The sequence below is a fragment of the Eurytemora carolleeae genome, unplaced genomic scaffold, assembly GCF_000591075.1.
Source record: "Eurytemora carolleeae unplaced genomic scaffold, Eaff_2.0 scaffold514, whole genome shotgun sequence".
Classification (NCBI taxonomy): domain Eukaryota; kingdom Metazoa; phylum Arthropoda; class Copepoda; order Calanoida; family Temoridae; genus Eurytemora; species Eurytemora carolleeae.
The window spans coordinates 203,973-228,217 of record NW_019396414.1 but is presented as its reverse complement, the minus strand read 5'-3'; the positions used below and the strand labels follow the sequence as shown (position 1 = coordinate 228,217).

General features: G+C 32.2%; 1 protein-coding gene across 1 annotated transcript; it reads left to right on the top strand.

Moving 5' to 3' along the window:
• Positions 1-1,206: 1,206 nt before the first annotated feature.
• Positions 1,207-10,895, top strand: LOC111702869 (zinc finger protein 429). The gene is made up of 14 exons (XM_023474656.1): positions 1,207-1,270; positions 1,831-1,873; positions 2,601-2,694; positions 3,068-3,156; positions 3,494-3,549; positions 3,952-4,044; positions 4,801-4,885; positions 6,345-6,457; positions 7,024-7,144; positions 7,859-7,995; positions 8,315-8,388; positions 8,561-8,726; positions 10,089-10,184; positions 10,495-10,895. Exons 2-14 carry the CDS (start codon positions 1,840-1,842, stop codon positions 10,510-10,512), a joined length of 1,176 nt encoding a protein of 391 aa, XP_023330424.1. The 5' UTR covers positions 1,207-1,270; positions 1,831-1,839; the 3' UTR covers positions 10,513-10,895.
• Positions 10,896-24,245: the final 13,350 nt, after the last annotated feature.

The following is a 24,245-nucleotide window of genomic DNA, read 5'->3' as shown; positions in this document are numbered from 1 at the left end:
ACTTTAGAGAGTATGAACAATTCCTATATATAGTTTATTTGGTATATATTTAATAAACAGATATTTTTATCGAAGAGTAGATCTGTTCAAGTTGAAGGGTAGAGACGGACTGACTCCTAGATTCTTGTTTTCTTGTTTGGAGATTTTCTTCTTTATCTTCGAGCATTTCTTGGATTTATCCTCTCAGATTCCTGCTTCTACAATACCAATTGCGAAACTAGAATAAAAATATTATTTTCAGTTCTTGTCCCCACCTTGTTTTATTTGGTATTTTATTTTGTTATAAACCCCAATGATGTTTATAAAATCAGAAGGAAATGAAATGCCGCAATATGTCTTGAAGTAAGTATCATAAATTTAGGAAGGAGACAACCTTTTACTTTTCGATACATTTGTTATGTTTTGCAGGACACTTATTATTTAGACTGATTTGCACCTGAGGATCTATAATTATAATAATCATTATAAAAACTGAAAAATGTGAAACTATGAGAATCCAAATAACTTTAAAAATCTTGAATTAAATTTTTTTACAAAGGGACAAGTAACACCTTTTTTTTGGTAACAAAAATGTCCCTTTGGGCCATTTTTTATCCGTCATAACTAGCGTTTTGTCAAGAGGTGGTTTTCGACTCAGCCCAGTTTCTCCCTTTTTCTCCTGTTTTTGGAACGATGGGTTGTAGCTTATAAATAGATACATATTGAATTTGATCAATATTGCAATAAATAAAATTCTAATTTATGTTTTCTGAACATTTCTTTGTCCCTTAAAGGGGCCGTTCACTTATTTGGGTAATTTCAGGGTAAACTAAACAGCCTATTCGCTCTTGATTGGTAATAGTCTTACTTTTCAAAGACAACTGTGGCCTGAGAAAAAAGCCGATTTTTCGTTCAGAATTCGAGCGCAAAGGGACGGTCCCTCTCTATAGACACTAATTAATGTTTTCTTCAGTATGTTGTGAATCAAAATCAATTTCGAATATAAAATTAAACTGTAGTATCTGATCGTTAATTGTAAATGTCATTATTTTTTAATTTTTGTTGTTTTTTAACTTTCTATTTCTAAAATAACACTATTTTATCGCATTCAAAATTGTGTATTGCCTGTGTAAAAAGCTGAATTGAACGCGGCATGACAAATGAAAAGTTGTGCACATATGCAAACAAAATCTACAAAATCTACGAACCAAAATACTTATCTTGTTTCTGGTAGATTGAGCAGCTTCCGCATTTTAAAGGATTTTGTAAGTTCTGTCTTGACAAAATTCAGGTATCAAATTTTGTGATATCGTCCATTTTGTTTTCTATGTAAACGTTGATATCGTTTTCTTTATAATTGTCCATATTTATTTTTTAATGTCTTATGTCTATGTCCATATTGTATTCTGTATAATTGTCCTTATTGTTGTCTGTATAATTGTCCATATTGTTTTCTGTATAATTGTTCTTATTGTTTTCCATTGCTTTCTATCTGATAATTTCTTCAATGTTTCTGAAGCAAGAAAAAAGTGTTCAAAAAAATATGGATACCGTAACCTTATTCAAACTTGATCGTTCATTGTACGTTTACAGTCTCTTAAAGTAAAGGTAAGGCTACCCCTTTTTAAAATTTGTGAATGCTATTTTTACTAGATCCTTGGGATGAAGGATTATAAACTTTAATTAGAATATTTAGGAACTTATCAATATTTTTACTAGATCCTTGTGATGCAGGATTATAAACTTTAATTAGAATATTTAGGAACTTATCAATATTTTTACTAGATCCTTGTGATGAAGGATTATAAACTTTAATTAGAATATTCAGGAACTTATCAATATTTTTACTAGATCCGTGTGATGAAGGATTATAAACTGGAATTAGAATATTCAGGTACTTATCAATATTTTCTCTGGAAATATTTAACAGAGAGAACAAGAAATCTCGGAAATAGAAAAACGACTTTTAGAATCAATTTATACCTTTAAAAAGTCCAATGAGCCTGAGACACAGCAATAGTGCAGTGTAAAAAGACCCATATCACGAAATTAGTGATTTAGTAAATGTCTAGTAAAACTTTCAGCTTTATAAAAACATCAAATTCACTTCAGTATTGCTTTAATATCGTCTTCCTATTCAATTGTTTTCTGATTATCACTGACTCTTGATAGTAATTGATTTTTATTTTTCTTAATGAAAGTTTACTCAGTTTTTGCGATGACGGTAATGTAATTACTTTCTACATTATTTCGTATTTTTAATTTTTTTTGATACACATCACCCCCTCCTCAAACATACACGCATTCAAAAACACTCTCTTCCATAAAAAAAAAAACAATAAACTCCAAAGGACCTAATGGAATTTCATGTGACCCTCCATTTATAGAGCGACATATTCTCACTCGTACCCTTCAAACCTCAGAGGAACTAAAGTTCAAAAAGATCAATTTTTAGAAAGAAAAGTATGAAAAAATCATGCATCCTTGATAAGATAAAGATGTAAAGGGTACCGTTGTGAATCGTATATGCTTCAAATGGAGGGTCACTTAAATTTCCGTTCACTGTCCCTTATGTTTGAAAAAATCACATTACTCGATATTGATTGGTGGTGTATTACTAGGAAGAAGTTGCACTGACGCAAGAGGGAATCATGTTACAAAGATTTGTGAATATTGTCTTCTAGAGTTCTCTTCACAACATCCAGCTTCACATAGGTATGTGATGTTGATGTTGATGTTGATGTTGATGTTGATGTTGATGTTGATGTTGATGTTGATGTTGATGTTGATGTTGATGTTGATGTTGATGTTGATGTTGATTAAAATTAGATGATAAGATATCCTCATCTCTCATGTGGTTTCTTATCAACTATCCAATAAATCAGAGGGGGCGGGGAGGGGGGCTCTTCACTGAACAATTTCTTCTTGATGTCTAATTTCCGGCTTACCATTCTTCTCTCGATTGGAGTTTGTTACGATCTTAAACATTAAATAAACACAAGGTTTTCGTAAATGCAAACCTTACAGATTCAAAATAATTCTTGTTATTTATCATGCTTTTGAAGAAAAAAATAATTTGAGCGTTTAGTGATATCAGATTTCATCTCTCCTCTCATCATAATACACTAGAAGATCAAGTTTATTCTTGTAAATGTGGAAGAACATTCAGTAAAAAAGGTCAGCATGTTCTTGTTAATAATCACCAAAGTAATGTAAATTAGTAACATTTATATTTGAAAAAGTGGGGTGCTCCCAGACTACTTTCTACCTCATTATTACCCTTAATTTTTAAGTTAAAAATGATTTTCTTTTCTTTTCTATTAGAAGGTTAAAAAACATCATCCATGTTCGCCATACATTTATTAGTTTTAAACCCTATACGGCACATGTTTTATTGAATAATAATATAAGAAAAGCCTAACGAATTACCAATTAAAGATATTATGAATTTGACAGCTGTATCATTATTAATTAATTTGATAATTGAAGAGATAAATTGATAAATGTAATTTAGGATCAAGAAACTTTCATTATAAAAGATGCGAGAGCAGTAGCATAGCCGAGCAACAGGAAAACCAGCAAAATAATCATGTTTTTAAAAAATATTTTTACTGATTGTTGTCTTCATTTTAACTGAAAATACACATGGGCGTACGCAGGAATTTGTGCAAAGGAGGGGGGGGGGGTAAATTTGATTTGTATTTCCAGGAGAGGGGAGGGGGGGGCAGCACCCTTTGGGAAATAAAACCCCCTGGAAACCATAAATTTTAATGATCCAGGGGGGGGGCTGAACCCCTATAGCAGAAAATACATTTTAGTGATGATAAAAAATACAATAAAAATCGGTAGAGACAAATATAATGTTATAATTAATTTGTCCGTTATAAAAACCTCATTTTTCATTTAAATTAAAATTTAAAAAGTTTCACTTTTTCTCCCATTTTCTAAACCTTTTTTCTGTTTTGTTTGAAGAACATTACATGCGAGTATTGTGGAAAACTATTGAAGAATTTAAACAGATTAAATCTACACATGAAGCACTGTAAACGGGATGTAATGTGCGAGGTAATTAATCCCTTCCTGATTTATCCTATCGTTAAACAGTTCACATCTTGTATCGATATGTTAACATCAGAAGTTCGTTGTAAATAAAGAAGTAATTTTTATCTGCTGCTCTATTTAGTTCAGAAATGAAATTCGGAAAGAATTCGCAATAAAGGATTTGATCCACTTACACTTATTTTTTGATCACTATATTTTTGCAACATGATGGTGCAAACCTTTCATATTACAAACTTTAGCTAGTAGATCTTCCAAATTTCATGGTTTAGGGCGAGTATTCAGTTTCTTTATATAAAGTATATCTATTATTTTTAGACATTAAACATTCCCATACTTTTAATTAATCGACATCTCATCATTCATGTTTCAGCATACATAACTATGAAAATTAGTGGATTCTTATCCGTATTCATAAGTTCTGACTCAAACGTCCATTCCACAAACTAATTGTTTTGCCAAAACTTATAGATATTAAAGTTAATTTAAAATTCGGTGACGGTGATGGTGATGGAGATGGACCAAACCTCTGTAGAGTAAAAAAGTAGATGTTGGTTCCACATTTATTGAAAATATATTTCGGTCTAGGTTGACCCTCGTCAGTTTCTGAGATTATTTCTGTCACAAAGGTTAAAAACAAACTTAAAGTTGTATTCTTGATTGGTTAAGCTATTGATAAGTTTCGATAAGAAACAGATTAATGTTATAATTGTTACTTTTATTTTTGCTAAAAGATAATTTAATAATTAAAGGAAAATTTAGTTGTGCAGTAAACTGTTCTCTACGGGTAGAAAACTAGAAGAGCACATGTACGCTGTACACGGAGACACTACATGCAGTGTACAAGGTAATAATTGTACGTTGTACATGTGAATAGTACTGGCACTTTACAAGGTAATTGTACATGCGGATAGTTCTGTCATTATGAAAGGTAATTGTTGTAAATTGTACAGTTACACTGCAGGACACTATATACAGTGTACAAGGTCATAGTTTTACATTTAGATAGTTTTGTCAGTGTACACGGTAAATACATGTACGTTGTGCACAATGGCAGTGCTGACATTGTACAATTTAATGATTGTACAGTGGAAACGGGGATATAACTTGTATTGTATAAAAAAATACATGTACATTCACATGGGAATACTTCGGATACAGTGTAATGTAAATTCATATACGGTTTTTATTGGATATTGCTTTCAGCGTACAGTGCATTGTAAATACATGTACGGTTTTTATTGGATAATTGGATAGTGCTTTCAGCGTACAGTGCGATGTAAATACATGTACAGTTTTTATTGGACAGTGCTTTCAATGTACAGTGCATTGTATACATGTACGGTTTTTATTGGATAATTGGATAGTGCTTTCAGCGTACAGTGCGATGTAAATACATGTACAGTTTTTATTGGACAGTGCTTTCAATGTACAGTGCATTGTAATTACATGTACGTTTTTATCGGATAGTGCTTTCAGCGTACAGTGCATTGTAAATACATGTACGGTTTTTATTGGATAGTGCTTTCAACTTACAGTGCATTGTAAATACATGTACGGTTTTTATTGGAAAGTGCTTTCAGCGTACAGTGCATTGTAAATACATGTACGGTTTTTATTGGATAGAGCTTTCAACGTACAGTGCATTGTAAATACATGTACGGTTTTTATTGGATAATTGGATAGTGCTTTCAACGTACAGTGCATTGTAAATACATGTACGGTTTTTATTGGATAGTGCTGCCAACGTACAGTGCATTGTAAATACATGTACGGTTTTTATTGGATAGTGCTTTCAGCGTACAGTGCATTGTAAATACATGTACGGTTTTTATTGGATAGTGCATTCAACGTACAGTGCATTTTAAATACATGCACGGTTTTTATTGGATAGTGCTTTCAGCGTACAGTGCATTGTAAATACATGTACGGTTTTTATTGGATAGTGCATTCAACGTACAGTGTATTGTAAATACATGCGCGAATTTATTGGATACTGCTTTCAGCGTACAGTGCATTGTTAATACATGTACGGTTTTTATTGGATAGTGCTTTCAGCGTACAGTGCATTGTAAATACATGTGCGGTTGTTAAAATCCGCCATTGAAAACAAGGAAATCTTCGTTTTTAATTTTAAATATAGACAAGGTTTTCAGATTGATCAACAAATAAAAAGTAAGATTAATAGTAATTTATTATTTGTGCCAGGCATAGAAAAACAGCAAGAAGGCCATAGACATGTGTTATTTACAACAATCGCATGTCTTGTACCATCAAAAATATAATGTAAAAATATTTTTTGGCAGGCAAGCGGGAATATCCATGTGACGAATGTGATAAAGTATTTCGGAAGAAATATAATCTGGAATCTCACAAACTCATGCATTCGGACTTTAAACAGTTTCTCTGTGACGTAGAGGTAGGTTCAATTTTAATAATTCAACAATTATTTTTATCAAGTTAGATTATTATTAAAAATTCCTAGCCAATAATTTTCATTTTAGTTGAGACTGGTTATATAACGCATAGATTATTATAAATATAATTCTTATTATTAAATTTAAACATATTATTGTAATGTTCCTGTGTTGCAAAAAGTGATTTATTTGGAAAGATGGCAATGCCCGATTTACAACGGTGTACTTAAAAACTTTGTCTGATCAATTATGAATTAGATATCAATGTTGATAAGTTTGAAAACTGGTTATTTTCGTTGTTTATTAGACAAGTGAAGTGCATTTCTACTGCAGGAAAACATGTATGAATTATCAGAATACAACAGTTAGCACTTTTAACCCTAGGAAAAAAAGACAATATCCTTCACATTATTGATCAGATAAAGGTTTCAAGGGTACTGTAGTGAATAGGACATTTCCATTTATGTATTGAGGGTCACTTGTAATTACACTTACAGCCACTTTGATGCTTCCTTTGATTCACAAGGTTATTTTTGGAAAAATATTTTTAAATATTTAAATTTTTCAGGGTTGTGGACGCCGATTTAAACGACATGTAACCCTTCGTCAGCATATTGATTCTGTACATAATAAACTATACTCGACTGTGTACTGCAACTTCTGTACAGCACAGTTTAAGTCCAGATCAGGTATTTTATAGCTCTGTACTTCATATACTGTATTCGACTGTGTACTGCACCTTCTGTACAGCACAATTAAAGTCAAGATTAGGTATAAACTGTACTCGTCTGTGTATAGCAACTTCTGCACAGCACAATATAATTCCAGATCAAGATAATTGTTGTGAGAACCAGAAAACATAGAAATCTTCAACGTCGTCTTTTTTCCTTCACTTACAATTATTAAAAGTTTCTAAAGATTTTGTAACTTTAAACTAAAATATTATTTATTAAAGTGTCCAGAGCTGGGAACTTTTGAATGGTGGATATCTGGATTAATGCTTGGTCGACTCTTTTTCTTAATCTCCAGATTAAATAATGCTTGTTCTCCTCTTGTTATTAATCTCCAGATTAATTAACCTTTCGGGATTAAGAATATCCCATTCTAAAGTTCCTGCAGCTCAGAATATTTTCAGAGATAATTATATATCAATTGTAAATTCAAAAACCCTCAGCGACATTTCATGGCAAATTATTTATTTTTACAATTACTGAGATTTAGGTCTAGCGTTATTAAACCCATTGAAAAATTGTCAAGACGACATTTTACAAATTCTACGACGTCTCTGAAGTACTGGGTTAAACTGAACCAAAAAAATCTGAAGATTCGACTCAGACAAATCAAAATTTGGATTTTTCACATAAAAATGGTGGTAGTTCATGTGTCTTATATTTATTTTGTAGGTTTACGGCTACATATAGCTGCTGTACACGCGATAGGAGAAGCTGGTTCACGAAAGTACAAATGCGACGAATGTGATAAAATGTTCAAATGTTCCGCGGATCTCAAAGTACACACTGTCAGTCATACCAAAGAAAAAGTAAGGTTATGTTTTCAAAGAATCTTCATTTTTTATGTTTTCTAAAAATGTTTAATTAAAACAGTTTTTGGCGTTTTTCTTACGAATACAAGGACGTTTTTATGAGAGATACAGCAGTCATGGTTGGGTTAAAATTTATTAAGTAGTGAAAAGTTTGAATATATTCTGTGGAACTTAAACCCGCGAACAAAAAAGTGGTTGACCTACGTCTGCGTAGTTCAAATACGCTCGCATTAATAAAATCATAGCATGAAACAAGCGTCCCCCTTTTAAAGGAGGAAAAATGCTTTTATGAAAATCCATACCTTTCTATTCTTAGGCTTACTCCTGTGATATGTGTGGACAAAAGTTTGCAAGAAACAACAGTTTAACAGAACACATGAATATTCATTCGTAAGTTCTTGTAATTTACTACAGATTTGGATCAAGATTGTATAGCTCCTTTACAGTAAACCCTTGCTCTGTACTTTGAGCATCTTCTCAATGGTTCTATCTTCAAAGAGTTAAAGTTTGAAGAGATNTGTTCCTAAGTGGTGAAGTTTTATGAGAAACTCTAAAATTTTAGGAGAAAATTTCCCTGTGCTTATTGTGAGAAATGCTTCGGTCGAGAGCGGTATTTAAAAGGACACGAGAGTACTTGTTCACTAAACCCTCTTCTGAACAAGGACAAGGTCGATGTTGAGGATATTTACAGCAGCAACCATGAACACACAACTGTTATTATTACAAAGGTACTATATTAAAATAGTGAATGGTGAATGATACACAGACTCACAGAGACTCCCACTTAGAGGGACTATAAGCTTAAATTCAAGTGACCCTCATTAAAAAGATGGCAATGCCCGATTTACAACGGTATATTCTTATAAGCTTTGTCCGATGATGCTGGAATTAAATAGCAATGTTGTTTTATTTTCATTTGCGGTTTCACTGCAAGTGACTTGCGCATTTCTTGCTCATAAGAACTAACGTAGATCAAAACAAACACTTTTCAAGTTAAATAAACGTTATCTTTTACATTTTTGGTCCGCTTAAGGTTTCATGGGTACCGTTGTAAATCGGGCATTGCCATCTGTGCATGAAGGGTCACTTGAAACTTACAATATTGGGAAATGACGTAAATGTCGTTTTTTCATCTACAAAAACTATCTCATCACAAAGTTTGTAAAATTTAATACAGATCAAATTCATAAATGCCAACATTAAATGAATCTTTTGAACTTTTTAACGAAACTTAATTGTAAAATTGAAATTATTTCAAAGATCTAAAACGCTCTTTCAGTCGTATCTCAACTGTCAAAGTTAGTGAGACACCCTGTATATATAAAGATATAGTGTGATAAAAACTAAAATCATCGCTGCAAAATTAAAAAAAAATCACATTTAGTTGAACTTTCAATATTTAGTATTTAGCTACAGAATCCGTCAGATTTTTCTGTTGTAGGGGTTTCAGAAATATTTGTTTACAATCTTAAACTATATTGAACTTGGGCTTTGGGTTTCATAGGTACAGTTAAATCTTTGGTTTACTTCCATAGGCAATGTGATGGCAAATAATTTTTACATTATTCTAATCTATATATAAGTTTGGCTTGTCTGTTTGTTTGTTTGTTTGCCAGTTAGTTCGTGAACTAATCTCTGCACCTCTTCTTTCAAGGATTAGTTCGTAAACTAATCTCTTACATCCTCAGGATTAGGTCGTAAACGAATCTCTTACATCCTCAGGATTAGGTCGTAAACTAATCTCTTACCGCCTCATGATAAGGTTTTTAACTAACTCTGCCCCTCTTCTGGTAAGGATTGGGTCGTAACTAATTTCTTACATCCTCAGGATTAGATCTTAATTTTATCTCGGATGTCATCGGATATATGTCGTAAACTTACCTCTTTTGTTCTCAGACTTGGGTCGTTAACTAATCTCTGCACTTCTTTCAAGGATTAGGTCGTAAACTGTATATATATATATTTAATATAAAAACAATGCGAAATTGTACATGACTAGAAATTAATCATTTTAGAGCTAATTGTACAAATAATTTTTGTTACGTACTTCCACAGTATATATATTCTGAATTGTAATTGAATATATTTAGAATGAGGGTAAAGATGTATGTACTCCTCTGCAGATTGTACACGCTACTCCGAGTGGTGTACTGACGCTTCCTAGTGTAACACTGACTCTACTGAAGGTACGTTGTACTGTACAGCTGTAGTATACAAAGTGTACACTACTGCACTAATTAAGTAGGTATGTAGTACTGTACTGTAGTAGTGCTTACAGAGCTACACTAACTGTACTGAGGGTATATTGTACTGTTCTGTTGCAGTGTACAGTCTACACTACTACGGTAACTGTACAGTTTGTAGATGTACTTTTGTTACGACTGGAATCTCTTAATCTGAGTTTCCTTAAAAATGGTGAGCTTGTATTTGCCCTCGTGTCTACACTCTAATTACAGTCACTTTTCATTAATTTTTATCAATACTTTGTTTATTTAGGATCCGGGCAGAGACTAAATTGTGCCCCGAGCAAAGCTGAAAGTGCGCAAGATGTATTCGGGGACCTTGCGCCTCTTCAAGTTAGATAAAAGCAGTTCAACCTTTAAATTTGGTCACTGAAAACTTAATTTTCCCGCATTTTTGGTTGTAGCTTCGGGGGATTTAAACTTAATGTTATAGCAATTAGATAAGGTTTTATAGGAGAATGGGGCGCCAAATAGCAGTTAATACCAAAAAACAGTTATTTATTTTACCAAGAATCCCTGGCATTTTGTTTTCACTGTTATTTATGTAGATTGAAAATATTGAGATATATATGTTTGTTTATTCAAATGTCACACTGTCAGTTAATAGATATCCGTTTCCTATTTATGTGCCTAAATACATTGAAACTTTAACAATTCGTCTTAATTTAGTTTGACCAAGTTTATAAATAAGCAGCATTACATTTTTGAATAATTTAGATTTTAGGCCATCGCGTTATCAATAGCAAACATGTACACGGAGATCCAACGGTTGCTAGCTCTCAAGCAAATACTGATGAGAATTTTGCCAATTATCTTTTGAAAAACTGGAGCTTAAAATTTATTTGTCTAGAAAAATATGGTTGAGTTAGTATGTAAAAATCAAAAGCCAAGGTAAGTAGACCAGAGACGGCTTGAGGGGGGACGCACCCCCTCTGGGAAATTGAGGGGACGTCCCCTTCTCTGGAAAAATGTAAGCCACATCCTTCCCTATACAACTCCAAGAGTTTATGTGTAATTCTCATTGTTTGTGTTTTAAACTCCCCGCCATAGCAACAGCTAGCTGGGTCAGCTGGTAATCAGGCTAGGAGAGAGAGAGTCACAGAGATGTGTTGTTGCTAGCAGGGTTAGGGGGAGACTGAATGGTACTTAATCAGTAAGTACGTTCTTAAATTGGGAACTATTATTTCTTCCAGGGCCGCGGAATATTTTAAACATGAGCCCTGCATTTCCCCCCTCATACTGCCATTCCTTTATAATTCCAGGCTTAAACTTTAGAAAGTCGTGATAAAAACAGATTGAATACTAACGAAATGAGATTTGATCATGTTTCAAATGGCTTTGTAATAGCAACAATCCGTGAGGAAGGGATGGGCGTAGAATTAGAAGACGACATATTTAAGCAATCTTATTTATTTACAGTATAACCCAGAACTACGGAGGTATAGAAAAGAATTTTAAAAATATCGTCTTGATAATTTTTAATTTGGTTTTAATCTATTATTGTACCTAAATCTCAGTAATTGTAAAATTAAGTTAATAGCCATGAGTTATGTGGGAACAATTCAAACATCTCCACCATTTCGTTATCAGTAGGTTTAGAAAATATCATTTTATAATTTCTTTCTAAGTTTCCCATGTTCTGGGTCAAACTTTAGTATGTTGTTAAGAAGCAAATAGTTGATTTAGTGAAATGTTTGTTTAGTGTCCGCTACGCAATTGCTGAATCATTTTCAATTTTTTTGTATTATCTAGTTTTATATAGCTAGAGAAGCCTTTTATTCCACAGGTTTAAGGGCCCCACTCCATTAACTGTAGAATTCAATTCCAATGTGTGTTGTGTTTTGATCCAACCTGTATCTATCTATATAAAAAGTAGTGATCTCTGTTTGTGTGACTATCTGTTCTTAAAATATAAACCCCATGACCGCGATTTGTCTAAACTTTGATCGGGGAACTTGGTAGAACTACGGGAATGCATCTAAGCTTGGTTTAAAAATTCTAAATTGAGTAGGTCGACTTTTATATAAAAACTTAGTTTCACCGCAAAGCTGGATCCGAAGCTACCGGGTATACCCACAAAGAATGAGACATCAGAGACGACTGTACGGAGATTATACTGTCTGTTTCCTGACATTCATGATTTCCTGAAAATGTAAACTTGTTTCTTTGTCGAATCATTACATAAAGAGACTACATTTAAGTAAAAAAAACTTTTTTTAAATTTGAAAATGTCATAGTTTAAGAGATTTAAGTCGTCTTTACGGGTAACCCTGTAGTAAATATATATATTCTTTTATTGTGAATGCAAGATATGTATATATTGTAAATAATAGAATAGAACGTATAACATAAATTGGAGAAATGTCTTCTGTAAAATGAAAATTGCATTTTTCCTATCTACATAATTTCCTTTGCACAAAATATTTTACAATGTTTTTGTTGAAAACTGTATTCAAACTAGAGTTTCTTGCCTTTACTTGCAGATATGCACTCGCACTTTTCATTAAATTATAAAAATTATAATATTATTCTTTTGTTCTATTCATGGGTTCCATCAACAAACATTGAGTGATGATTTCGAGATTGCTTGTTTTACCCCTATCCGGTTGGGATGTTTATGTCTTATATAGATTGCGGCGGGGTGTTTTCAAAAGGAAGGTTTTTAAAAAAAATTCATCGGAAAATAAAAAATATTGACATGTAGATGTAACAAATGTTATTACATCAATTTTCAAGTTCTTTTTAAAGAACATTTTTGTTTTATCTGTAGATTAATGATTAAAAAAAGTTTTAAACTTTTTTTTACACCAACTGCCCTCCACTCTAATGTTTGCTAAATTTTGCTTTGCTACAAAGTTAAATTAGTGAAGAAGTTTGAATGTTCTATTGTAAACAGTTCTTAAGCTATAAAAAAAGGGGGAGTGGGGGGGGGGGGTAGAAACCAAACCTCTCCAATTGTGATAGAGTTAAATCACATTTGCTTGTAAAATTTGCTTCTATAATTTTTTTTCCATTTTTTACAAAATTAGAATTTTGATAAATTGTGTTGAAATGATACAGGTTTGAAGAAAACTGTATATTTTACATAAATCCATTAATCTTTTTATTCATCTGAATACTTCTATAGATTTCCATCCATTCAAGACTTCATACTGTCTGCATCTCTTCAACGAATCTTTAAAAACATAGTATAGGCAGCTGTCTACAGTTAACCTTAGATGACTATTTTGCATATTATTTCAATGTAGGATATGATGAACCGCCCTGATTTCTCATTCGTTTGTGAGGGGTTTTGAACACAAAATTCTTAGAAATTTTACAGTTTACAAAATTGTTCATTATAAAAACATTTGCTGTTTTACCCCGAGGGAAACTACAGGGTTTCAACAACATCATATTAGATCGTTTCTAGCTCTAAATTGAGACTTAAGTGACTAATCAGGAAAAAAATGAATCATTTAAAAAATGTATAATGCTGCAGATATAGAAATTTTATTCAGAAAACATCAGGTTTTCCGAGTACTGTGTGCGTATTTTGTCGTTATAGCTTGGAGATAATCTGTATAAGCAAAACATAAACTAAAATTTAATCAAAATCAATTGTTTTAAAACGTTTTGCAAAGTTTAATAAAAGCAAACTTTACCAAAACAAGTAACATATATAATTCATACTTGATCAGATAAAGCTTTTAAGGGTACCGTTGTGAATTGGGCAATCTTTGTATGGAAGGTCACTTGAAATAACGCTTACAGTCCCTTTCAGCAACATCTTTAAAGTATTAATGTGTTCACCATGTTCCTTCTTCCTCCAAATCCTAGAAAAAGAAAATAGTCCCAGTGGGATCATTTCACATACTCAATCTTTTCAACCACAACCTCTGCTCAGAGTTTATAAATAGCCAAAAGTAGTTAAAATAGATACAAATAGCTAAACTGCTTGTGGGACCAAAAGTATAATAGAAAAGTAGATCATATAGCGATGTTAGGTTCGTCCCCAAATGTCCAATTTCCAAAGTTTGTTCAAGCCGCAGTGCTCGCCCCCCCCTTTCCTATCCTAGCCGCAGGCGATCGGCACCCGTTTCAGCATGCGGCGCCTCCGAAGGCCTAACCTTTGGGAAGTTCAAGTTGCCACTTCAGATGTTGTCACTTGGGAAGTTACTCTTTGGAAAATACCGTTGGGAAATTACAGGGTGTCCCACGAAACATGGCAATAGCAAGATTACTTCAATGTCGTCTTTGATTTTTGATTGAATTTGCTGCATTTAGTTGTCAACCTAACTTAAGAAGTAAAATTCAAGAGATAATAATTATAAAATACACCTAGTCCTGTTATTTCCAAAATGTGGTCTGCCTTTTTTGTACTTTCAATATAACCCAAGATGTCAAGAATTTCGTTCAGATTTTAACAATTTTAGTTTAATTTTACAAAATGGAAATCTGAACGAAATTCTAAATATCAGCGATAACATTGCCAGCATAAAAAAGCAGACCACATTTTGGAAATGTCAGGACTAGGATAATTTTGTGGTTTATTGTTTCAGGAAACATAAATATTAAGTTGATGACTGAATGTCACTAATAATTTACAAGATCTAAGGCGACTTTCAAGTCGTCTTGCTGCTGGCATGTTTCATGGGACACCCTGTACCTAACACCCATTTAGCAGTAACTACAGATTTCTGGTTTTCACTTTACCTATATTTTCTTTCAGGGTCAAAGTTTAGTGTAAGAACAGCAAATGTTTTTAAAATGGTATTCAGGATTTCCCACAAAGGTTGCGACTTCAGAGACGATTGTACGGAATCATTTATTAAGATTAAGATTAAGATTAAGATTAAGATTAAGATTAAGATTAAGATTAAGATTAAGATTAAGATTAAGATTAAGATTAAGATTAAGATTAAGATAGAGAAGAATTAATTTAACCGTAAGTCTTAAGACTTATAGGTTGTCTTTAAAGTTTTATCCTTTGTGCGTAACCGTGTATTCTAATTACAATTGTCTTTCTTACATTATTTTAAATATTAACCCTGAAATCAACGATCAAAAAACAATTCAAAAACGAACGCGTTGTAAAGATCGATTTTGGAACGTTTTTCCATCTTTAAAATAGAGATGTTGCAAAGTTTAATAAAGGCAAACTCTAACATAATACAGTTTTGAATTGTTGGAAGTTTTCAAATTTTCTTTAAACACAACTTTTCATTAGTTTGAACCGGTTCACAAGAAAAGTGGGTTGAACTACAGGGTGTCCCAAATCATAATGGATCGTTAAAGCCTCTAAATTACGATTTTCGGGACTAATCAGAAAATTTCAGAAGAATGAATCATTTTCATCATCAGAAGAAGAAGAGGGGAGGGGGTCCGGACTCCGTAGATCTGAAAGTAATTAAGACCGTAAAAGATTTGTTTGTAATTGCAAACAATGAAAATATCTTAGTTTTCCAAAATAAATCTGGCATGAGAGAACAAATCTAAAAATTAAATCTTATTTTATCTAAATATCTAGATATGAAACTTTGCTTGTCTGTCTGGGTATCTGTTTGTGTTTGTCCAATAAACGTCAAAACGGCTAAACCGATCGGGCACAAATTTTGTATGGGACCTTACATGACCCCAGGGAAGGTTTATTGTTGATAAAAAATTTAAAAAATAGCCTCCAACAAAATTCAATCTTCATTGAATTTTGAAAATCCACGAAATTGTTTTTTTTTTTAATCCGCAAACTTTTTTGTTTTTGTTTTACAATGTAAACAAAGAGAAAATGTTCACAATTGAAATAGAAGATGGGCGCGAAGTGTCAGCCTAATAGTATATATAAATTTGGCTTGTCTGTTTGTTTGTTTGTATCCAATAAACGTCAATTTGTGATTGAAATTTTAAATATTTGTCTCCATCAAAATTCGATCTTCATTAAATTTTTAAAAATTTTGAAAATCCACGAAATTTTTTGTGAAAATCCGCGAATTATTTTTGTTTTTTTTACGATGTACACAAAGAGAACATGTTCATAATTAATTTAGAAGATGGGCGCGAAGCGCCCTCTAAGGCTAGTAATATATATATTTTGCTTAATTCTCTATATTTCTGTCTGTCTATTTGTATCCGATAAACGTAAAAACTGCTGAATCGATCGGGCCAAAATTTTGTGTGGGACTTCGCATGATCCCAGAAAAGGTTGAGATAATCAGAATTTTCTAAAAGTTGTATCTAAAAGCTTTAGATTTTTGTTAAATTTAAAAATGTGCGAAGAAATATTTAAAAGCTGCGAACTTATTTTTGTTACTGTTTTATCCTGTACATAGAGAAGATGCTCACACATCGAGCCTCGATTGAAAGTTAAAATAGAGGATCGGCGCGAAGCGCCCTAAAAGCTTTAAGTTTAAAAATTTAATACGTTTTTAACATATTCTGTCTAAGAAGGAATCAGATTACCAGATGGGTTAGAACAATAAGACTAGGCAGAGCTTTATTAAAGGTACTGTTGACGTAATTTCAAGTTACCACCCATTTAACAGATTTGCATGTCAGATTTCCCCTTTAAACCATATATGTGCCCTCCCCCCTACCATCTACGGGCCTGCTTTACTTGCAGAAAGGAAAATTATTGAATTATTTCACCCAATGAATTCTTCTTCAAATTTTCCATTTCTCGGGAAAGAATCTGAAACAATTTATCTAACTCTATCTCAAGACTCAAGAGAGGGGCTTCAAGGGAAAACTTAAAATATACTTTGTTGACATTTTGGATAGAAGTCTTAGAAACAACATCTGCCTCACAGTTGGAAACTTAGAAACAGAAAGTTTCAGCGTAAAGGGACTGTACGCTTAATTTTAAGTGACCTCTCATTTACAGAGGGACATTTCCGATTCACAACGGTCAATCAAAGGTTTAAAGGGTATCGTTGTGTATCGGTTATTGCCATCTCTCCATAGAAGGTCATTTGAAAATACATTTAAATTCCCTTTAAAGTTCGCTTAAATGCCATTCAACCATTTAAAGGGTGTTACACGTAACATGCCAGAAGAAAGACGACTTAAAGGTCGTCTCTGATCTTTGAAATAATTTGCTGGATTCCATGGATTTCTATCCCAGTTTTTTTAATTTTCTAAGTTTGGATGATTATTTTTTCATAATTCTGATAACAAGTAAACTGTCAATCAATTTTAATATCTTTCAATATCTTACAAATTTTTGAAAATTTCATCAACCTTAAACACTCCCTGGGGTCACGTGAGGTCCCACAAAAAATTTGACCTGATCAGTTCAACCGTTTTGACGTTTATTGTATACAAACAGACAAAGAAACAGACACCCAAGCAAAGTATAAATATAGATTAACTGCCTAAAAGTCAGATTAATTATCGTTGACCTCTGCCAAAATGTGAAAAGAAAATAGAAAATGTTTCAAAAGCCCTGAGTATTTGGCACAAATCTTTCCTTGGCCGGCGGCTTAAAAGCTAAATCTTTACTTACAAATTAAAATATCTTGGTAAATAAAAAGTTCTGATAATTTCAGTAAATTGATATCACAAATAATGATTGGGCGCATCACTTGGTTTATTCAATTTTTTTTAACTTGTAACATTTTAGAAATTTCATGTTAAGAGAAAATACAAGGGAAGTGAAGTATTCTATCTATTTTTTAAAGATAGAGGTATTATTGTCTTTTAATTTAATATTTTAAAGTCTTGAACTATTTGAAGATTTTAGATCTAGACGATTAGTTAAAATATAAAATAAAGCAAAAATAAAACCTGTTTTTTATTACTTGCACGCATGCGCAGTGGAATTATTAAGACACCTGCCAAAAATACCTAACAATAGCAAAACAAAAATGCAATTTTGCAAAAATGTTTAAATCTTGATTTCGATTTTTCAACTTTGTGTTCTCCCACATCAAAATTATTTTCTTTGTCTAACAATGTATCAAACAAAACTTTTAAATCTTTCTTTAACTTTTGTCATTCTAAACTTTAATTTAATTTATTTCCAACCTTGTTCTTTTCAATTTAATTTATAATATTCTGTCTGACTTGAATTTCATCTCAATCTATATCATTATTTAATATGTGCACGATCTCACTCAGAAATCTGTCAGCATTTTGCCAACAATATACTTTTCTAGAATGAAGCTAGAAACAATATTTTTCAAGTTTTATATTTTAAATGTCCAGAGCTACACAAATGTATTATTAGTAAAGTAAAAAGAAAGGCCAAGGGGCGGGGAGAGTGATACTTTAAATGTCGACCCAGTCTTGAAGGTTGAAGCTCAAATATAATTGCTGTCTGGAAATCTGTGATAAATTTCTTTGCCTAATAATCTGTTAGGATGTCTGCATCCAATAAACTCCAAAACGGCAGAACTGATCAAACTAAAGGAACCATATCATTCGCCATGAATTATAATTTTCTAATTCCGATATCTTTGATTTCTTTGTAATTTTGAACTGAATGAAATCGTTTTAAAATTCAATATTTAGCAAATACAGGGTGAGTCAAAAAAAAGTGTCATTTGCGGCGCCTGGTGCAAAATTGTACCTTTTTTGTGCAACTGTCCTGTATGGTGTTTTTTCAATATTTTTTTGAAAATTTGTAACTTTTTTTGGTACTCCAATCGCCCAAAAAAATCTGCGAACCTTTTTTCCTCTAAAAATCAAAAGTTCAGTAAAGCAAAAATGTGTACTGTTTTCACAAATATTGGCCAATTAACAGTGCCCGATTTCCTGCAGAAGATTGCGCAATCCAGAGGCAAATTTGCGCAGAATTCTCTGTGAAACCATAATTATAATTATATAATTATAAGATTTTTTTATTAGAACGATAAGTAAAATTAAGTAAGATCTTCTACAGAAGTCTTGGTATTTGAGAAAACAATAAATTTAAAATGAAAAAATTCTTCTGACTGACTTAAATTCCGCACTAATATTACATTCCTCTACAGAAGAGAAAATCCATTTCAACCCTCAAATTCCCCAAGATATAAGGAGCTGAGCTAAAGGCAAATTCTAAATAGATATTTTCCAGAATAAGTCTCGAAGCACTAACTGTAAAGTCTAGATACATTTAAATTCCAGTCATAGGACAAGGCAGGCGGATATGGCGAAAATCATGAAAAATTGAAATGATTAGGGCGGAACTATTCCCAGTACAGACAAGAAAATGCCGGACTGGTACTAATTAAGTAAGGTGTTATTATCCCTGACATTCAGAGATGTCAATGAGCGAAAGATACTTGTCCATAGTATACCTTTAAAGTACTCAAGATGGATTTTGAAAATTAAAAAAAAATCTGTCGTTTTTTGTTATCAAAACAAATATACAAACAAATCACACAGACACCCATATTTGCAAAATTCAAATATAGTTTACAAGTTGTCCCAAAAAAATTTGGATCGGAGGAAGCAAAAATTAAAGAACAGAATAATAATTTGTGCACAGCGGTTTTGAGATAGAAACCCTATATGACACTGCACGTTTTAAAAGGGCAAAAAATGTAAGGCCATTAATGCAAGGCAAAAAGATTAAATGTGAATTATAAAGCTATTTATAAGATGAAAGGATGTTTAAACTTAAATTATTTAAACCAACACAATTAATAGTTTGAAAAATCCAAGGTCTACGACATTGATGTTTCCCAGGAAAAAAGTTTAAAATTAGATTTGTTAGTTCAAAAGAAGAAACTGTATAATCCTGTGAAGCTAGAATAAGAAAGCAAACCTAGGCAATTGGATTTATCTTGAATGAACAAAAAAGTTAAATTAAAAGGTAAATATGCACTGTAAGAAAAGACTCACACCCTTATGTAAGATCGAAATACAGAACGCACTCGAAATTATAAACAATTTATTTGAAATTATGAATAAATTGATATGGATATATCACAAAATACCAAATAGATTGTCAAGTACAATGATGGCAACAGAAAAATCGACCAACTACGCACAATGTCAAGTGTAAAAAGGAAGACGACAATTTATATATTACAAAGTTGATACACCCCTCCACGAGGGGAGGAAGGCCAACCACATCAATCCCTAGTCCGAACCACATTCTCCTCATTTTCTCGTCCGAACTACCTCGAAATCCTCGTCCTTTCAATATTATTTTTTTTAAGTGTCCGATCCTTGAAAATAAATACATTTTTTAAAAATATGGCGACGTTAGGGCATAGATTAAATATAAAATTTTTCCAATTAAATTTTAGATTTGTGTAAAAAATGAAAATGCTCCATAAACGATGTTCTACAAAAAAGTGTCTGTGTCAAGAGCCCTTTCTTTCGCGGAAAATGCCGCAAAACATTCTCAAACTCAATGTAAACAACTTTCTGTAATATTCCAGCTGAAATTGGGTTAGAGATATGACTTACAATTTTTATATGATTAAGAACTGTTTGAATTCATAGGGTTGTGACCAATTAATTGTAGCAAATGATTTGAATAACATAAATTGAACATTATTTTTTCTATAATTTTAAGCATGCGGCAGGCAGTAGTGATCTCTTAGTGGGGACAACAAATCTACCTTATTTGTAAATAAATCAAAAATCAATGAATATTTTGTATGGGTTGAAATGGAAAGATTAAAGACCATGTTCACGCGAATCTTTGGTATAAACTTTTATTTGTGAAAGTTATCCATTTTGGAGGCAGAAGAGATTCAATTTTTAACCTAAATAATGTTTGGCATCATTCTCGTGGATTTGAAGATTCCAACATCTAAAAATCCTTGGAAAACTTTATTCTAGTCATGCTTTATGCCCTAACGTCGCCATATTTTTAAAAAATGTATTTATTTTCAAGAATCGGACACTTCAAAAAAATAATATTGAAAGGACGAGGATTTCGAGGTGGTTCGGACGAGAAAATGAGGAGAATGTGGTTCGGACTAGTACTTGCACGCATGCGCAGTGGAATTATTAAGACACCNGGGGGGGGAGGGGTAATATGTAAATTGTATATTCTGACCATGTTGTATTTGTGAAGATTGAGTAGGGGAGGATCCCAATGGGAATATTATCTTGCTCAAGGATTTGGAGTAAAAAATCTAGGAAATTTTTTTTACTTTTTGTGAAATATTAAGTTTCACAAAAGATTAACCTGTTTGGTTAATACGACCTGTTGGATAAAACATTTTTTTTACTTTTGGAACAATTTGATTTTTGGTTTTTGACTTTTGAGAAACAACTCAGCGGTAGCGGTTAAACAAAGACTTCACGATGTTGTTTAGAATAAAAAAATTTGACTTATTAATTCTTTGAATTCTGAATTTCAAAATTTTTGTGTTAATGTTTATAAAAAACTAGTTAATTAGCTGAAAAGCGTTTTTCATAGAATAAAAAAATCGAATTTAGAAACAAATATAAAATTTAAAAAAATTGATTTTTTGCAAAAAAAGCTGTTTCGAATTAAAAAAAATAAATTTATTCTTATATATTTATATATAATTATAAGAAAAGTGTTTATTATATAAATGAATATAGATGGGGTGCACACTTGTTAGGCAATATTTAGCAAAAATTATCACAAAAAACAGGTTCTTTTTAAAACTTGGAGAAACTTTTTCTTTCTTTTTTTCTACATTTCTTCCTTGCAATTGATGTAAGAATCTTCAAGCTCAACTTGATGTATTATATTTCTTTACTTTTCTAAAGGAAACCGACTCTTTACTTTCATTTATATACACAAGAAACTGTCAGGGTTGCGAATACAGAAAAAGGTTTAGGATATTCCAACAAAGAAATCATCAATCTGACCTTAGAAAGTAGACCTTCCAACAATATACAATGGTCAATAGTAGACCTTCCAACAATATATAATGTTCAATTATAGTAGACCTTCCAACAATATACAATTTTCAATAGTAGACCTTCCAACAATATACAATGGTCAATAGTAGACCTTCCAACAATATACAATGTTCAATAGTAGACCTTCCAACAATATACAATGGTCAATAGTAGACCTTCCAACAATATACAATGTTCAATAGTAGACCTTCCAACAATATATAATGGTCACTAGTAGACCTTCCAACAATATACAATGGTCACTAGTAAACCTTCCAACAATGTACTCAATAGTAGACCTTCCAACAATATACAATGTTCAATAGTAGACCTTTCAACAATATACAATGGTCACTAGTAGACCTTCCAATAATATACAATGCTCAATAGTAGACCTTCCAACAATACACAATGTTCAATAGAAGACCTTCCATTAAAAAAATGTTTTAAAATTGCATAAATTAGCCAAATTATGCAAAAATAGGGGACATTGAATATTACGTACTTACAGTAATTAATTTACAATGGAATCCTTCAACATATCAATTGTGTTCAATCTTGATGGTTCAACTTTTTTCATCATACAAGGTCGTAGGGCTGGACGTCTTTCTTGAAGAACGATCGTTCTTTCAAAAGAACTGAACTATCAAGAACGATCCCATTGTTCCGAAAAAAGAATGGAACGCAAAGAACGCGTTCTGAAAATATTGGAACGGAACGGATATTAGCTTTAAAGAACGTTTAAAATCAGGAACTCCCATATCTCCCGTGAGGGAAGGGAGATTTAGATTGAAAGAAATTGTTCTCTATAATTTATTTCTTTTTCTTTTTAGTATTATTGAAATGTTGATTATGAAAATTAATTATTTTTTTAAAATCTATAACAAATTGCACACCCCTTTTTAAGATAATCCTGGATCTCAGTACTTACACCTGTCATACATTTTAAGGATTTTATGACCCCTGCCCCTCTTCCAGCTTATTCTTAATAAATTTATTCTTAGTGTGATCGACCAATAAGAAATTTAAAAAATACTTTTTACACTTCTGGAAGTTTCACTCATAACAATACTAAGATTGGAAATATTGTCACAAACAACCCCAAATCTGGTTTTACATGCAACCCCAAAAATTGTTACGCAACCCCAAATATTGTTACATACAACCCCAAATATGGTTGTATATGCAACCCCAAATATGGTTACATCTAACCCCAAGTATGGTTTTATATGCAACCCCAAATATTATTGCATGCAATGCAACCCCAAGGCCCAATTATGATTACATGCAATCCCAAATATGGTTTTATATGCAACCCCAAATATTATTGCATGCAATGTAACCCCAAGGCCCAATTATGGTTACATGCAATCCCAAGTATGGTTTTACATGCAACCCCAAATAATCAAACATTGTCACATGCAACCCCAAATATGGTTTTACATGCAACCCCAAATATTGTTACATGCAACCCCAAATATTGTTACATTTAGACCCAAATAATTAAATATTGTTACATATAACCCCAAATGGCAATCCTCTACGTGACTGAATAAAGAATTGTAATTGTTTCTATATATTTTCAGTCTGTATTATAATGATGAAGGGTTGTTCTGAATAAGATCTGAAGGAACCAGGAACAATTATATAGCTGCATTCTACAGGAGAATACTAATTGCAATACTTTTAGGCATTCTTATTTCTTCTTTTTTTTTAGATATAAATATTTGAATGATAAATTTGAGAGGGATTTCATTTTTTGTAGAACCTCTCATGACTATGACTGGTCAAAATTAAAAAAAGTTGCCTCAAACATTTATTGATTACACAACATTTTTCCAATGGCATACGGGATGAACGTTTAAAACTCTAAAATTTTTTCTAGAAAGCATGAAGCTTTAAATTCCTCTAAAGCTTAGATATTGTTAATTATAAATAGTTTTCTTTATGAATTTTACTCATCCAAGTATTCTCATTCTTTTTGGTGAACGAATTGCACTTCCAAGTTTTGCACAAGATTTTCTTTTCTTGTCAGCCAACTAATCTAATTCTATAAAATCCTTCGTTTTCTGGTAATTGTGCCACTTAAAGATCACTGCAAACTTTCCACACTGGACCACCAAAGAAACCATGAAGTCCATTTAAATTTGATTTCCAATGACCCTCCATGCAAGGTTGGAAATAGCCAAGTGTCAATGGTACCCTTAAACCTTA